This window comes from Panthera tigris, chromosome B3, assembly GCF_018350195.1.
Source record: "Panthera tigris isolate Pti1 chromosome B3, P.tigris_Pti1_mat1.1, whole genome shotgun sequence".
Taxonomy (NCBI): Eukaryota; Metazoa; Chordata; class Mammalia; order Carnivora; family Felidae; genus Panthera; species Panthera tigris.
Window position 1 is genome coordinate 58,194,493 of NC_056665.1, and position 16,664 is coordinate 58,211,156.

The window sequence follows — 16,664 nt, forward strand, 5'->3', positions numbered from 1 at the left end:
GGGGGCTTGACCGGGTGCCACCGGCAGTCCCCTAACAGTTCCTAACTCGGGGCGGCCCAGCTCGCGGGCCAGCGCCACCCCTCCGCCCCCCACCGGCCCCGCCACCTGTTCCCAGCAGCCAATGGGGCGCGCGGGAGGTGGAGGGGCGGGGCGAGACTACAAAAGGCAGAGGGCCGCGCGCCCCGACACCTCCTGCTAGCGCGCTCTCGGGAGGCTCGGACCGACGCGGCCGAGCACCGGGAACATTCCGCTCGTGGACCAGCCAGGCGCGGAGCGATGCTGCGGGTGCGGTGTCTGCGCGGCGGGAGCCGCGGCGCCGAGGCGGTGCACTACATCGGTTCTCGGGTGCGTGCGCCGCCCATCTCTGCCGGCGGCCGCGTGCGCGCCTTCCCTCACTTTCCCCAGCCGGCATTGCTTGACAATGGTCCTCTGCTGCCCTTTGAATGCTCAGCTTCGAGAGCCTTTGCTGGCTGCCGGGAGCTGGGCGGTGCCCCTGGGGAAGCGGGACACGTTTTGGGGCCACACCCCGTGGGCACAGTTGCTCTCTGCGCACCTCCGGCCACGGTGGCCGTCAATGCAGGGGGCACCGCCCTCCCACCAGCACTGGGTTCGCTCCAAGGAGCTTCCGGCCCGGGGTGAGGGGCTGGGGGTGACACGTGACTTTTCTTAATACCAGGATCGAGTTATTGGGGTGCAGTGCCGGGGGTGGGCATAGAGTTGGAGAGCCTTCGGGGAAATGCGTGTGATGTGGGTGGGCAGGAGAGGAGGCAAAGTGAGAATCTGGGAAGGAGAGGGAGCAAGCAGGCCCACTCCAAGAGGAACATGGAGTCCTGAGTCGAGAGAGGAGCAAGTTCAGTCTGTAGCCAGATTTTCTGCCGAGCCCCCACCCTCTTCTTGCCTGGTATGTAAGCTTGTGCTTGCAGACCTTCCCTGGCTCCTAGGACAGGAATAGCAGGGCAGTTTGGCTCCCTCCCGCAACTGCTTCCAGAACAGCTGTCACTCTCCCTCTTCCTTTGGTCCCCACCCTGGCTCCTCTCCTGCCTCCTTCTTAAGGCATTTAACGGAGTAGGATATAGATGGGAGGTTGGGGTGGGGGGGTGGGGGGAGGGCAGTTGAAGTTTGCCCACTGGGTAAGGGACTCCCCTGTTCTAGATTTTATAGGCCCTGTATTTTCAAAAGTCTTTTTTGAAGTCCTTAGTTCTCCTTTCTTGTTGTTTACATTTGTGCTTGGGTTAATCCTTATCTTGGCTAGGATACTCTGGACCATCTGTAAAATGAAGCAGATGGCACTTGGTCATTGTCAGAATTGAAGTGCCAAAGAGTGTGAAGTGTGTGAGCAATGCAAAATTTTTAGTTTGAAGCTGATTATTCTGAAAAATAAGGTTGTGTATGCTTCTATATTATAACTTGGGGCGGGGGGGGAGGATTCTAATATTGATAACTTTTAATACTGAAGGGGAAAGGAGGCTGCTTCCTCTAGCTGGACTTGGCAGGGAGATATGGAGCAGCTTTCTGTGGTTTTATAGGGATGGGGTGACCCATCATCTGCTGAAGGGTTGCTTAAAGCTTGATTAAAACTTGTTTGCAGAAATCCACTCTGAGATATAAATGGGGGGTGATCACTGGGGACAGAATCTTCTGAGTGGCTTTAAAGAGTTATGCCATTTAATATGATAGATAAAAGGATAATGTACAAACAAGAAGGTAAAACTATGACCCCACTAGCCAACTATATACTACCTAACATCTTGGTTTACTTTCTCCTAAAGGATTTTAAATGTCTATGTTATGTGGGGTTTCATTCCACCTCTACTTCCTCACCCCTCTCACCAAGTACTGTATGGGACTCCGTAATAATCTTTTCTTTGTTCTTGGAAGCTTGGAAGAACCTTAACAGGATGGGTGCAGCGAACTTTCCAGAGCACCCAGGCAGCTACTGCTTCCTCCCGGAATTCCTGTGCAGCTGACGATAAGGCCACTGATCCTCTGCCCAAGGACTGCCCTGTCTCCTCTTACAATGAATGGGACCCCTTAGAGGAAGTGATCGTGGGCAGAGCTGAAAATGCCTGTGTTCCACCGTTCACCGTGGAGGTGAAGGTAAAGCAAGGATGTTCACATGTCTGAAGGGGGTTCACTCCTCACCTTGTGCAGGCTGGCTTCTGCTTCCATTCTCCTCTAGAACTGCTTTCACTGCAGCCTACTCCACCCCTCTGAAATCCAGCCGTGATTTTAATTATCTTACTTGAAGTCTCTGCAAGTGTTTGACGCTATTTACACAAATAACCCCTTCCTTCAGATTCTGACAGACCTTATCTGGGGATGTAGTACTTTCACTATGCCTCACATCTTCCTGTCTGTAATGTTGGGTTTGAGCAGAATTTCACTCTGGCCCTCTTCTAGCTGTTCTCACAACTTTGGCTCCTGCCTCCACTCTGGTCCAGATCTCTCTCCAGGCCAACAGGTTAAATTCCTTGCTGGGTATTGCCATGGGACCTCAAACCTGGCACATCTTGAGTTCAACTGCCAGCCACTCTGCTCAACTGGACCCTTCTTCATTCCTTCCTTTTCATTTTTGGCATTCCTCTTCACTCACGCTGAAACATCAAAGAATCACCTCTGATTTCTCCTTCAGTCAGGTCCTCCACATCCTTTTTCTAAGATCTAACCAGTCTTTTGTCAAAAGCAACCTTGCCTCCATCCCTCTGCTGCTCCCTTTGGTCAGGATCTCATCTACTGCCTATTGCAGTTAACTCCTCATTGGTCTCCCTCATTTGCTTTTCTCTCCAAACCACCTTCCAGCTTCTATAAGAGTGAGTTTTTAAAATTTTCTTATAAGTGAGAGAGAGAGAGAGAGAGAGAGAGCATGTGAGCAAGAGAGAGGAGCAGAGAAAGAGAATCTTAAGCAGGCTCCATGCTCAGTGCAGAGCCTGAGGTGGGGCTTGAACCCACGACCCAGGGATCATGACCTGAGCCAAAATCAAGAGTCAGATGCTCAACCAACTGAGCCACCCAGGCACCCCTCAGGTGATTTTTTTAAACCAAAATTCAGTTATGTTGCTCATCCTGCTCCTATCATTCCTCTATTTCCCAATCTTCGACGTGTTCCCTCCCCCCATACTGCTCCAGATAAAGTTCTCATGGTAATCAAGATCATTCACAATCTGGTTCTTATCTGCCTTTCCAGGACTCTCCATTTGAGTCATTGGTTCATCTTAGAGATGTGTTAGAAAGACAGGTTAGCAGATGCCCATTCCTATTTGGGTTCCTCTCTGCTCTAATATTTCACCCTGGTTTGCAGAAGACTTTGTAAGGTAACGATACAAGCAGCCAAACTAGACCGTTCCCCAAACGATCCTCATGCCTTTGCTCTTACTCAGGACTCTTCCACCTATGTGCCTGTACCTCTCTTATCTACAGCTTTTTTTTCTTTTACTTTTTTTTTCTTTTTTTTTTCTTTTTGAGAGACAGAAAAAGAGAGATGGGGGGGGCGGGTAGAAAGAGGGAGACACAGAGTCTGAAGCAGGGTCGAGGCTGTGAGCTATCAGCACAGAGCCCAATGCGGGGCTCGAACCCACAAACAATGAGATCACGACCTGAGCCAAAGCTGGACACCTAACCGACTGAGACACCCAGATATCCCTTTTGTCTGTAGTTTAAACCTACCCCTCTTACTACCACATAGCTCTGATGGTACCTTTCACAAAGCCTTTCAGTGTTTTCCTGGCAACATGTAATATCTCTCTTTTAAAAACTCCTAGTGTTATCTGTGATATTCCTAAGGCCAGGCCTCTGTGGGTTGGTGTTCAGGTTGCATCCTGAATAAGGGAGTGCCATCCACATTGCAGACACAACTTGAGCTTCTGTTAATAATGGGTTACAAATATATCTTCAATGTACTTAAATTCTTCTTGAATATTTACATTTTTATTTATAACATGGATTAAGGAAATAAGTTCTGTTACATCATTATCATCATCCTCAGAAATGTTGCCTGTGGTATACCAGGGCTCCGGAGGTATCAGCACATAAGAACTTGCCTTCTATTGAGACAGATAAGATGGTCGTATAGAAACAAAGATTAAAGCGAAGTATCTTATGCTAACCAACTAACAGTTGAATTGAATGTCAGGAGAGCAACAACCAAATGCTGGATAGTTAGGAAGTCTTCTTGAAGAAAATGATTCTTTAATTAGACCTTGAAGACAGGGTAATAGAAAAAGTAATAACTTCTTCTAATTGTTATGAAACTACCTTTGGTTCTGATATTTGAAATTTGATGAACAGAACAGATTAATTTATGTATCATCCACATGTTTTAGAAAGGTGTGATCTTTTTAAGTCTTCTCTTGCAAAGAAGTCCCATCCCTTAACCATTTTAATTGGGTGGAATTAAATTTCAAATTCAAGCAATAGTTTACCCTTTTACTCGTCTATGAAATTGTTGACTTCTGTACTATGTGATCTTATGAAAACAGACATGATTCTCAGACATGAGTTTGAGTTCTCTGTCATTTGTGGGAAGTGTAGCAGGCTGAAGTCAGGAGGCCAAGACTGAATTATGTATTTGATTAAAAAGCTTGATACTAGTCTTGGCTAATCAGCTCTTTGACCTTGTGCAAGATTCCACAAATTTCTGGGCCTCAATAAAGTGAAGATATTAAGAGGTTTGCTATCTACCTAACAAGATTAAACATGAAGGTAAAAGGTTACATGCTAAGTATTTCAAGGGACAAAACCACACTTCATTACTGTTGCATCGATTTAGTTTTACATTACAAAAGTAATGTAAATGTGATGATTGCAGATATTACTAGCTTTAGCAGTATTGATTTTATTCATATGTCTGGTTATTTCTGCTTTATGCCACATACTGAACTAGGCATTGAGGGAGAGAATATTAAAGACATGCATGGCCCCTAGAAGGCAAGGCCTTAAGTAAGAGAGAGATGATTCAGATGTATTAATCAGTTTGGAAACAATGAAAGATAAAATTATGTATTAAACTGTTTATAGGCAATTAGAGCATAAGACATATTAGAAGACAAAAGGGCTAAAGAAATTTTATGGGAGTAAGGAATGTAGTTGTCAGGGAGCACAGTTTTTAAAAGCTCTGAAGCATTTTATTCTGTAAAATATAATGAATACTTTCCATCAAATATGTAGTTTTTGTTTTGCTTTTGTCTTTTTTAAATAAAGCTCTTGAGAAAGAACCTTTTATAAAATATAAAGTCAGTCAAGGTTAATGTAATATAAGTTTGCACCTGGATACATAAGAAGTTTCTATTGATATTTCTTAGCCTTCCAAAGACGGTATTTAAAATTCACTTGGCAAACTCCCCCGAAGGGTTTTAGGCTCTGAAAACCTATAAAGTTTCTAGGAGTGCAGCCACATCTCTGCAAAGGATTATTAAAAACATCACATGCTAAGCATTTAATATAGTGTTTTTTATCTTGCAGACACTTGGTAAATGTTTGCTAACTCATTTAGCAGGGTTACAAAGGAGTGTAAATAATTTCCAATTATCTCTTAGAAAATGTAATGCGCCTTGATCATTTGGACTTTGTCCAACCTTAGCCACAGTATTCATTACACAAGGAAACTCACACTTGTTCAAATAGCTGTTTTTCCCCAGGAAAGTTTAGTTTATATTTACCAAGGCAAGCTTCATTCTGCACAGTTACACAGAATACTTTGGAATGTGTCTGGCAGGACAACATGGCTATGCGTCTGCTGTGACCCAGTGTTAAATTTTCAAAGGCTTCTTGTCCTTTCGTGGACTGTAAGAGATGTGCCTGGCATGAGAAGGAGAAAGTGGTGAATGGATGAGTAGTACCACGATGTGTCTGAGAAGAATATAAAGAGTCATTATTATCCTCTCCTTCTAGTGGCTGCTGCAGGACTTCCTAGGAGAAGAAAACAGTGGAATGCTTTTGTTTTTAAAAAGAGTAGATTGATCTTAAAAAGTATGCAAATTAATACTGATAATTTGATACTGATAATATTTTTCACAGGCCAGAAATTGAGCCTGTTGTTTTCCTATAGATCTTCAAAAGTAAAGCAAGTAACTAATCATTTAGACAAGGATTAGCAACCTTTTTGTGTATAAGGCCAGATAGTAAATATTTTAGGCTTTGCAGACCATAGGTTTCTGTCACAACCACTCAACTGTCAACTCTGCCAGTGTAGTACAAAAGCAACCACAGACGGTATGTAAATGAGTGAGCGTGTCTGTGTTCCCATAGAACTTGTATTTACTTTAAAAAAAAAATCTGGCCATGGATTTTAGTTTGTCAACCCTTGTTTTAGAGCCTCACTGGCATGCTCCATGTTTGTTAAAGACATGTTTTTGAGATTCCTTTCCTTCTCAAGCAGGCTCAGCTCCAGCCTAACGGATATGAACTTACGTACCAAACTAATAAGAGGCTGGTCTGCCTCCATATGTGTGATATTTATCAGACTGAGGTGGAAATGGAAGTAGAGACAGAAAATCTGGAAAAGACATCATCTTTGACATTAATGACCTAGACATCTACACACTCTGTCTCATTACCCAGTTCCCTTCTTCATAGCACTTACCACTATCTGAAATTGTCTGATTTGTGATGGAAACCTTATCTGACATGATCAGGACTGGTAGTTAATCAGTTATATAAGGAAGTATTTTTTAAACTTAAAATATATCGATGTATATCACTTTGCCAATCTTTTGATGAAAGGCCAAGGTTTTTTCTTAGCATATGGATCTTCCGATTGGAATTCTACTTCATCTGTCTTGATAAATTACATCCATATACATCATCTACATTTCCCAGTGTATTTCTTTAAATTGATAACTTTGGCACATGCACAACAATCTGAATGAAGAATGCTTCTACATTTTTATATTTTTGGAAACCAATATTTTATAGTTGTTATGCCTACCCTAATTCATCAGTCATTTTTTATGAATTAAGCCTTTGTAAAGCATTTGTTTTTCATTCAGTTGTCTTTTAAAATGCATATGGCCTTGGACACTTTCGAAATATTAAGCTTTTTTTCAGCTGCCACAAGTGTGTGAATTCATTTAGCAGATCACTTTCTTCTGTGACAAAAGGGCTTGAAGCAATATCAGAACTTGGATAGACTGGGGAGGGGAGAAGTGTGATTGTGGGGGGACACGTCTGCAGGGAAGGATAGGAGTACCAAAAGCAGACTTACACTGCTGCACCATATTGCCAGGTGCTAATTCTGTTGAATGAGAAAATCAATGGGTTTTTTTTTTTTTTAATTTTTTTTTTTAACGTTTATTTATTTTTGAGACAGAGAGAGACAGAGCATGAACAGGGGAGGGGCAGAGAGAGAGGGAGACACAGAATCTGAAATAGGCTCCAGGCTCTGAGCAGTCAGCACAGAGCCCGACGCGGGGCTCGAACTCACGGACCGTGAGATCATGACCTGAGCCGAAGTCGGACGCTTAACCGACCGAGCCACCCAGGCGCCCCAAGAAAATCAATGTGTTTTTAAGAGAAACAAAGAATGCTTGAGAGCATGTCCCTAATTTTAAGGGGGCAGTGTCCTATTTTCCCACAAAATATCTTGAAGTGCTGTTTTCTAGATAGAATTCTGGGATGCATGGATAGCATAGTTTTATCTAAGTACAAATATACTTTTGTTCTCTTATGCTCTTTTGTTTGTTCTCTTGATTTCATTGAGACTGTCTAACAGAGCACCTGGGTCCTGTGTTGTCTCTGAAGCTTATAAAAACTGGTCCAAGAAGATTCCAAGCCCATCTGAGGGCAGACATGCTGTGAACGGTAGGGCATGAGATCTCAGGCAAAGAGAGCAAAAGGTCTCAAAAAACATCAAGGAAATTTAGAATTTTTTTTTTAATTTTTAAAAAATGTTTATTTATTTTTGAGAGACAGAGCACAAGCAGGGTAGGGGCAGAGAGAGAGGGAGAGAGAGAATACCAAGCAAGCTCCATACTGCCAGCACAGAGCCCAACGTGGGGCTAGAACTCACAAACAGTGAGATCATGACCTAGGCTGAACTCAAGAGTTGGCCGCTTAATCAACTGAGCCACCCAGGCACCCCAGAAGTTTAGAATTTTTCATTCAACAAATACTGGGTTTTTTCCCAGAGAGGTAGTGTGCTCAGCACTGGGGATCAACACTAAACAAGACATGGTCTTTGTCTCATTGCCACTAAGTTATACAAATCATTGTTCACTGCCTATGCCCCTATCATGAGTTGTATTTTTCTCCTATAAGTATTACACTTAATTTCTTCTGCTTCTAGGCCAACACATATGAAAAGTACTGGCCATTTTACCAGAAGCACGGAGGCCATTATTTTCCCAAAGATCATTTGAAAAAGGCTGTTACTGAAATTGAAGAGATGTGCAATATTTTAAAAATGGAAGGAGTGACAGTGAGGAGGCCTGACCCCATTGACTGGTCATTGAAGTATAAAACTCCTGATTTTGAGTCTACGGGTAAGTGATGTTGGATACCTAAACTGCTAGTCTTAATTTATAATTTCTTTCTTAATATGTAACGAGAAAAATCAGATAATTTCTCAGAGATTCCTTTCTTTAATAATCCTTAGAAACTTTAGAGATTGTTTAGGAACAGATTGGTTCTTTTTGATACGATTGAGATGTCCATATTCTAAACTCCATTATAAATCAGAATCTTCTTGAAAGAAGTTTTTCTAAACGCTGTGGTCATTTCCTTTCATAAGAGTGGTGGATTCCATTTAATTTTCCTCAAGTACAGAAGTTAAGGGGGGGGGGGAACAGAAACATTCCCATTTTAGTTTTAACTGGCATTGCTACAAGACTGTTCTTGTGCCTGAGTTCAGTGTTCTAATGTACAGTTCTAGAAATGGTCCTTGGCCCAATTTTTATCTTGTGGTACTGATATTCCCTGAAGAACTCTGTTTCTGTGTAGTAAGAAAGGAGCTTACAAAAGTGTGAAGACTTGGTGGTTCTAGATCTCTGAACAAGGACCTTATTACCTCATTTCTTTCCTTCTTTCCTTCTTTCCTCCCTTCCCTTCCCTTTCCTTCCTTCCTTCCTTCCTTCCGTCTTTCTTTCTTTCTTTCTTTCTTTCTTTCTTTCTTTCTTTCTTTCTTTCTTATCTTTCTTATCTTTCTTATCTTTCTTTCCTAGCTTTGCCATCCCCACACAGAATGTTCATGATAGCACTATAGTATATATCACTCCACATATTTGTCCACTTGCATAGAAACATACACATACACATGCATATAGGTTTTCTGTAATTTTTTTTTAACCAAAAACTGGGATTCTATTACATAGACTTTTCTGTCTTGCATTACTGGGGTTGTTGTGGAACTTTTTGGTCTGATAGGTTTATATGGTGCGATGCCTCGAGATATCCTGATAGTTGTGGGAAATGAGATTATCGAGGCTCCCATGGCATGGCGTGCCCGCTTCTTTGAGTACCGGGCATACCGGTCAATTATCAAAGACTACTTCCACCGTGGCGCCAAGTGGACAACGGCTCCTAAACCAACAATGGCTGATAAGCTTTATGATGAGGTAAGACCCTAATTATAGGTGAGCCTATTAGCAAATTTCTCAATAATCCACAGAAAATGAGAGAGATTCTCTGATACCTTGTATTTAGTATTCATTTCAGAAACTGAGAGCATGACCTACATTTAAAAAAAATGATTATTTTATGATGAAAATAAGATAAATAATATTATGACAATAATAGTAATTGTAATAATAGCTAATACTTATCTGGTGCTTACTGTGTGCTAGGCCTTGAGCTAAGTGCCTTTATACATCCTCAGTCCTATTTATTCTTCGCAAACCCTCTGAGGGATAGCATCAATCATTCCCTTACAGGGAGGATAACTTGCCTAAAGGCACACAGCTATTCCTTGGTGGAAACAAAAGTCAGTATAGTGAACTCCATTCTCTTTTCCAGAAAAACAGTTTGGTTTACAGGCCAAATTCACAGCAAAAGGAAGTACATGTCCCTTGTTAGGTCATTTATTATTTGATCATTTATAGAAAGAAAAAAATTAAAAATTCTGTTTAAAGACAGAAATAAGTTGTGAATTCATTCCACCACACCAAATCAAATTTGGCAGGGATGCATGGCATCTCATTTTATGGTATGAGTTAGGCTCAGGACCAAATTCCTTTTCTAAAAGAACAGAATGACTTCATCCTGTTGAGTTTCAATATTGTAGATAGCTACATAAATCAATGTATGGGTCATGGAATATTTTCAGAACCATTACTACCTCTGTGCCACTTGCTTCTAAGTATCAGGAAATTGCTGCCATGCCTCGTTTTTGGTTTTTATTGTCAGTTTGTTTTGATTTAGTTAGCAGGAGCCTGCATCTTCCCCATGCATATTTTAGTCTAAAACAGGGTAGTAGTATTTTGGGAAATGATGATGTTTAATTAATTTTCTTAGTAATGAATGCCCCATAAATACTTTCCTCATGAGCCAATTCATTGTATGTATTCATTCTTGTTCCAATCAGAATTACCCTATCCATTCTGTAGAAGACAGACACAAATTGGCTGCTCAGGGAAAGTTTGTGACGACTGAGTTCGAGCCATGCTTTGATGCTGCTGACTTCATTAGAGCTGGAAGAGATATTTTTGCACAGAGAAGCCAGGTCAATAAAAGCTGCCTCTTAAATTTCACACTTTATTATTATACCTTTAATTTATTATTTTATACATTATTTACTTATAAATTATTGTATTTATTTTATGAAAATATTTCATCTTAAATATTTTTATTTTATCTTTTATTAGTTTTTATTTTTTAAAGTTTATTTATTTTGAGAGAGAGAGCATGAGAGTGGGGCTTGATCTCATGAACCATGAGATCATGACCTGAGCCGAAATCAAGAGTCGGACACTTAACTGACTGAGCCACCCAGGTGCCCCCATCCTAAATATTTTTAGTTATCTAAATACAGAACCAAATCTGTATAGATTTAGGTCTTCCTTTCATTTTTAGGTTACAAACTATCTAGGCATTGAATGGATGCGTAGGCATCTTGCTCCAGACTACAGAGTGCATATCATCTCCTTTAAAGACCCCAATCCAATGCATATTGATGCCACCTTCAATATCATTGGACCTGGTCTTGTGCTTTCCAACCCTGACCGACCGTGTCATCAGGTAAGGACATTCTTAAAACTCTGGAAAAGCAATAATCTAGCAACTGACGTAATTACCACTTCCATTTTAAGTATTTCCATAGCTTCTAATTGTTCTAAATAACAAATTCAGCAGTGCTCAACATTATGATGATCAAACATTGGATTGCCTACGGTGGATTCACTACAAGATATCCAACACTCACAAATGTACATTGTAGCCATGATAATTAGCATAGTGTCATCAGACTTTGACTGTACTGCTTGCTGCTCTCAAAGCCTCAAGTTTGTGTGTCTGTGTGTTTTTATTGAACAGTGTATTATCCCCTAACTTGCAGCCAAGAGGCCACAGAAGCTAAGTTGCAAACAGAATGGTCCCTGCATGGCTGGGCAATGCCATGGGGCAGAGGGTGTCTTCCTCCCTCTCCAGTGGGTCAGGACCCCTTTGGCCAGCCCCACCTTGCAGGGAGGAGCAGAGCTGTTGCCCTGCATCTGGTCTGTCCCTGTCACCTGCAGCCTCCTACTTCTACTTGCCCCCTCCTACTTCCAGTTGGGTGGTGAGTGTTATTTGGTAGGTAGGCTGCAGTACACCACTATTTTACCATGTCACTGTTCATTTCTTTTTTTTTTTTTTTTAAGTTTGTTTATTTATTTTAATAGAGAGAGAGAGGCAGGAAAGGGGCAAAGAGAGAGAGAGGGAGAGAGAGAGAATCCTAAGCAGGCTCTATACCAGCACCCCTAAGCCCAGTGCGGGGTTTAAACTTACAAACCATGAGATCATGACATGAGCCAAAACCAAGAGTTGATGCTCAACTGACTGAGCCACCGAGGTGCCCCTCACTGTTCATTTATATTCCATAGGTTTATATCAATGACCAAGATTATTTACTTGTTTCATTTTTAATATAATTTGTTGATGTACTAAGTGAGTATATGACCATAGGGATGACTAGGTTATAATAGGTCACTAAGGATAATTATGGTTTGGGAGTACATCCATAACATCTGTCTTCATGCCATGGTCATAGATACAAAGTGATGGACTATGGGTTTACCATAGTCACATTTTTGTTTTCTTATAACTAAAGAGTTAGGAAATATTTTCATTTTATTTAATGGGAATTTTTCAAGGAAAGTATCTTCAGTATTTTAAGATCTCTGAAACTTGAATAAAGCATGAGAATATTTTTAAAAGCTTTACCATTTCTGTTACTTTTTTTTTTACCTTTAACCTGGCAAAAGGGGGATTTTATGCACATTTTTAATTGGGCTTCAGACAAAATCATTTCAAATGTTTGAAAATTTAAATTTCTTTATTTTGGCAATTGAAAAGACAGCATCTCAAAAAGAATTATTAATCACAAGGGCTATCAGAGATTAAGAATGATAAGAATAGCATATGTGGATTTAAACCTCTTTGGGGTTTATTTTTTATTTGTTTGTTTTTTGGTCTTGCAGATTGATCTTTTCAAGAAAGCAGGATGGACCATAGTTACTCCTCCAATACCGGTCATCCCAGATGGTATGTTTACTGTTATACACTCACAGACCAACATGAGTACTTCATTGACTAAGGACCTTTCATCTATAGACAGCAGCCCAAATTTTAGCACTTTAGTGAAAATGTTTCCCCAGGAAGGAGCAAACTAGCACTTGGGCCTATAGGTACAAGAGAAAGGCTGGGATTTATATTTTCAACTTCTTCCATAGAAACTGAAAGCAAGAAGATGGGAAAAATCAGTATAAAACATCACATAAAGCAAGAAATGAGTTTTTAAAGAAAACAAGGTGAAATCCAAATGTGTAATGGGTATAGATTGAATCATAACATTTATAGATAAATTGTCTTAAGATTAAAATAAAACTTCTCAGGGAAAGTGAACTACTGAAAGAATGGAGTTCACTTTAATATTCTTTACTTTGGAATCCTTGCTTTAAACAAAAATGGTAGCAGACATGATTTAACAGTTGTTGCTGTTTTTAGATCACCCACTCTGGATGTCATCCAAATGGCTTTCCATGAATGTCTTAATGCTAGATGAAAAACGTGTCATGGTGGATGCCAATGAAGTCCCAATTCAAAAGATGTTTGAAAAGCTGGGTATGTATGGTAAATGAAACATGTTGTCATACGTGAAAGTGTTAAACCAGAAGAACTGAAGAAATTACATTGGTAGGTCTGGTTCAATTTCTGTTCCTTTTGGAGGTATCAAGTTATTATTTCACACATGCACAGTATTTTTAACAATCATAATCTCAAAAGGTTGGAGCTGCATTCCAGTCTTCTCAGACACCCCCTTAACAATAAGTTTATCAATCTTCTATGATTTATCTAACCTCCTGGTGCCCATGTATGAAGAATTACTCCTTTGAGATGAGCATATAGATTATGAAGTCCTTCCACAAATAAGAGATTGAATCATTAAGGGTCCAATTAAATTAAAAGTAATTTAATTGTCATTACATATTTTAAAGGACTTATAAGGGTACAGATACAGATGTGATTCATATGTATGATAAGCACAATGAACAAAGTAATGACATGCAATAGAGGGTGTCAGTAAATCATTCAGCTTTTTTTTAAAAGAAATTACTGATGCTTTATTTTATTTTTATTTTTTATTTATTTATTTTGAGGGGGGAGGGGCAGAGAGAGAGGTAGAGAGAGAACCCTAAGCAGGCTCTGCACTGCCAGCACAGAGCCCAACGGGGGGCTCAATCCCGTGAACCGTGAGATCATGACCTGTGCTGAAATCAAGAGTCAGATGCTTAACTGACTGTGCCACCCAGGTGCCCCTTTGAAATAAGAATCAGTTTTTGCTTGGGTGGGAGTTTACCTATCCTGATATTCAAAATTTAAAACAGTTATTCTAACACTATTGAGAAAACTGTTGAAAGAAAGGATGTTCATATGGCTATTACATAGAGTACAGAAGTATGTGTTTTTATCACTCTTCACATAAATGATGTATCCTAAGTGTCAAATAAAGCCAGGCAGTATATACTCATTGAAAGTGAGTCATGTTTTAATTCATGTCTCATATTTTAGGTATACTACTCAGAAGAAAGTATTTGCCCCTTTGACATATCCCTCTTTAATGTGGTATCTGTTCAAAAGGATTGGCCTGTCAATTGTAGATTGATCCCAATCAAATGATTTGATATCTAATGCTATGCCACTTTTTTTATGGCTTTCATTAAATAGCTCAACTGCTTGGGTTGAGTTTCTTTGTCCATTAAGATTTTATTGTTTCTCAATATAAAATACTATTAAGAACCAAATATATGGTTTATAATTTTATTTTATAATTTTAGGCACAGGTAACTTGTTAAAGCAAACTTTATCAAGCAACTGGATCCTCTCCAATTCAGGATGAAAATGGCTCTAGCCATCTGAATAAGACAGATATGTCTGTCTATCAGGACACATACTTGTGTTTAAAAGCCTACTCCTTTACCCAAGCCCACTCCTTACCCCTTCGAAACCCTATTCTTACTCTCCAAAACCCTGCCCAGTCTCACTTTCTTAGGAAAGTCTTTTCTGATGGCTCCTGCTGCCTTCCTTCCCTAAATATACCAGTGGACTCTTTTGTGACTCTATAGCTATCTTTCCCCTCAAAATAATGAGTTTCTTGAGGGAAGAGAGTAGATTTTCCTTTTAAAACCCCATTATACTGAACACAACAGATTTCTTTCTAAATACCACTGGTTGACTAGGCCATGCACATCATAACCACATCAGTATAAATGGTGCCAGATTAAACTAATTGAGTGGATTTGGTACCTGTATGACCATACAACCCAGCATATTAAAATACAAGCTCTGTTCCATTTTCTTAAGGTGGCCTCATAAAGTTAATCCTGTCAGATACATCCACTTATCCAACCTGTTGACTTGTGAATTGTCAATAGAATGAAATAGACTTCACAGTCACTGCTGACTTTCTGGTGAAGATTTTATATTAGCAGTGGAATAGATTAGATGAAATAGAATTGGTGACAATACGGTTGGAGGACTGTTTGGGGTTGGGATAGACTTGAGGATTAGAGACACAGGATTCCTACCCATCTTTAGGCTTACTTACTATAGGAGAATCTTCATGGGAGTCCATCTAACTGACCACATGTCTCTCTTTTGATGCAGGTATCAGTACTATCAAGGTTAACATCCGTAATGCCAATTCCCTGGGAGGAGGCTTCCACTGCTGGACCTGCGATGTCCGGCGCCGAGGCACCCTGCAGTCCTACTTTGACTGACCGGGCCTGACAGTGCTTGCGACTTGGCCTCAGATAAATCTAGGAAGCTTAGGGATAAGGTTGATTCTCCCACTTTAAGAAGTGCATGAACTGTAGTGCTTTAAACAATCATATCTTTAACAGGGGTCTTAAGCCTGGTTTATTTTTATTACTTTTCTTTGATATAAGGAAAATAACTTGTGCTAGGTCTTACTCTCTACTCCTAAATTTATTTACAATTTGGCTTCAAGTATAAACATTTGGTGAATGTGTATTAAGACAAAAATTAGTCATTTCAGTAACTTGGCCACTAATACTTAACCATCTACCTCTGTTTTTAATTTTCTTTCCAAAAGGCAGCTTGAAAAGTTGGTCCTAATCTTCATTATTTTTTTTCCTTTTTTCCAGACTTGTGAATGTTTGTATCACTTCTTTTTTCTAAATGAGAGAAAGACTTAGAATGTATACAGATCTTAAGCAGAAACAGATAATTGTCTCTTTTTTTCTAATAAGGAATTTTAGTAATTAAAAATTTTTCATCTTTAAAAGATAACCTAGACTATGCAAACATTTTAAGTGAATTTCCCATAAATGTTTTTAATATTCTTATTTCAACACTGGTAATATTTGCTACTAAAAGCATTTTCATAAAACTTACCTCATTTCAAGTGATGTAGTTTAATACTTTTCTCTGTCCAAATTTTACAGAAATATTTAGTGCAATAGGTTATAACTATCAGTTCCAATTCTAAATTTTGCTATCCAGTATCTAGTGGATACATTGCTTCTTTGATAATCTAAGCTTGGTTTACAGATGTGAAAATTATTTAAAGCACAGACTTAAAAAGCATTAAAAAAACTAATGGAGGTAAAACCTACATGCAATGTAAAATAATTTTAATGTTGGGTTGTACATGTATTTTTATTCTAATAAACTTTTATGTTACAGAATTGATTCCATTAGAGTTTAGCATCGGTTTAATTATTTTAAGCCTAACTAAATTATAAGAATGTGCCTTTAGGGACATAATTCTAATGCTCTGAAATAACATATTTATCCCCGGTAGATAATTTAAACCTAATACTTGTATTCAGAAATGTTTAGCAGAGTCAGATTTCACTCATTCAAAAATATCTGAATATCTTCTGAATATAAGGGACTAATCCTAGCCCTAAAAATCTCTGTTCTCAAGATGCTAAATGTCTTGGCTCATGACAAATCTCGGGGGGTGGGAGGGTGGGCAAGATGTACTCTGAAGTGAGTCATAGGTTTCAGCCTCGCTGGTG

At 39.7% G+C, this 16,664-nt stretch overlaps 1 protein-coding gene and 1 non-coding gene across 2 annotated transcripts; one reads left to right on the forward strand and one right to left on the reverse strand.

Moving 5' to 3' along the window:
* The first annotated feature begins 204 nt into the window (after positions 1–204).
* Positions 205–16,332, forward strand: GATM (glycine amidinotransferase). Its single transcript, XM_007081800.3, has 9 exons — positions 205–345; positions 1,879–2,097; positions 8,279–8,474; positions 9,355–9,545; positions 10,511–10,648; positions 10,999–11,163; positions 12,600–12,663; positions 13,126–13,242; positions 15,286–16,332. Exons 1-9 carry the CDS (start codon positions 277–279, stop codon positions 15,396–15,398), a joined length of 1,272 nt encoding a protein of 423 aa, XP_007081862.2. The 5' UTR covers positions 205–276; the 3' UTR covers positions 15,399–16,332.
* TRNAK-CUU lies at positions 2,925–3,015 on the reverse strand. Its single transcript is given in 2 exon segments — positions 2,925–2,971; positions 2,979–3,015. It is a non-coding gene; the product is annotated as a tRNA-Lys (tRNA).
* Positions 16,333–16,664: the final 332 nt, after the last annotated feature.

Bases quoted from the DNA above. Each gene is read 5' to 3' on its own strand.
- GATM (XM_007081800.3), top strand. From the start codon at position 277: ATGCTGCGGGTGCGGTGTCTGCGCGGCGGGAGCCGCGGCGCCGAGGCG. The intron at 8,475-9,354 runs GTAAGTGATGTT...TTGGTCTGATAG, and splicing joins TCCTGATTTTGAGTCTACGG to GTTTATATGGTGCGATGCCT. The intron at 9,546-10,510 runs GTAAGACCCTAA...TGTTCCAATCAG, and splicing joins CTGATAAGCTTTATGATGAG to AATTACCCTATCCATTCTGT.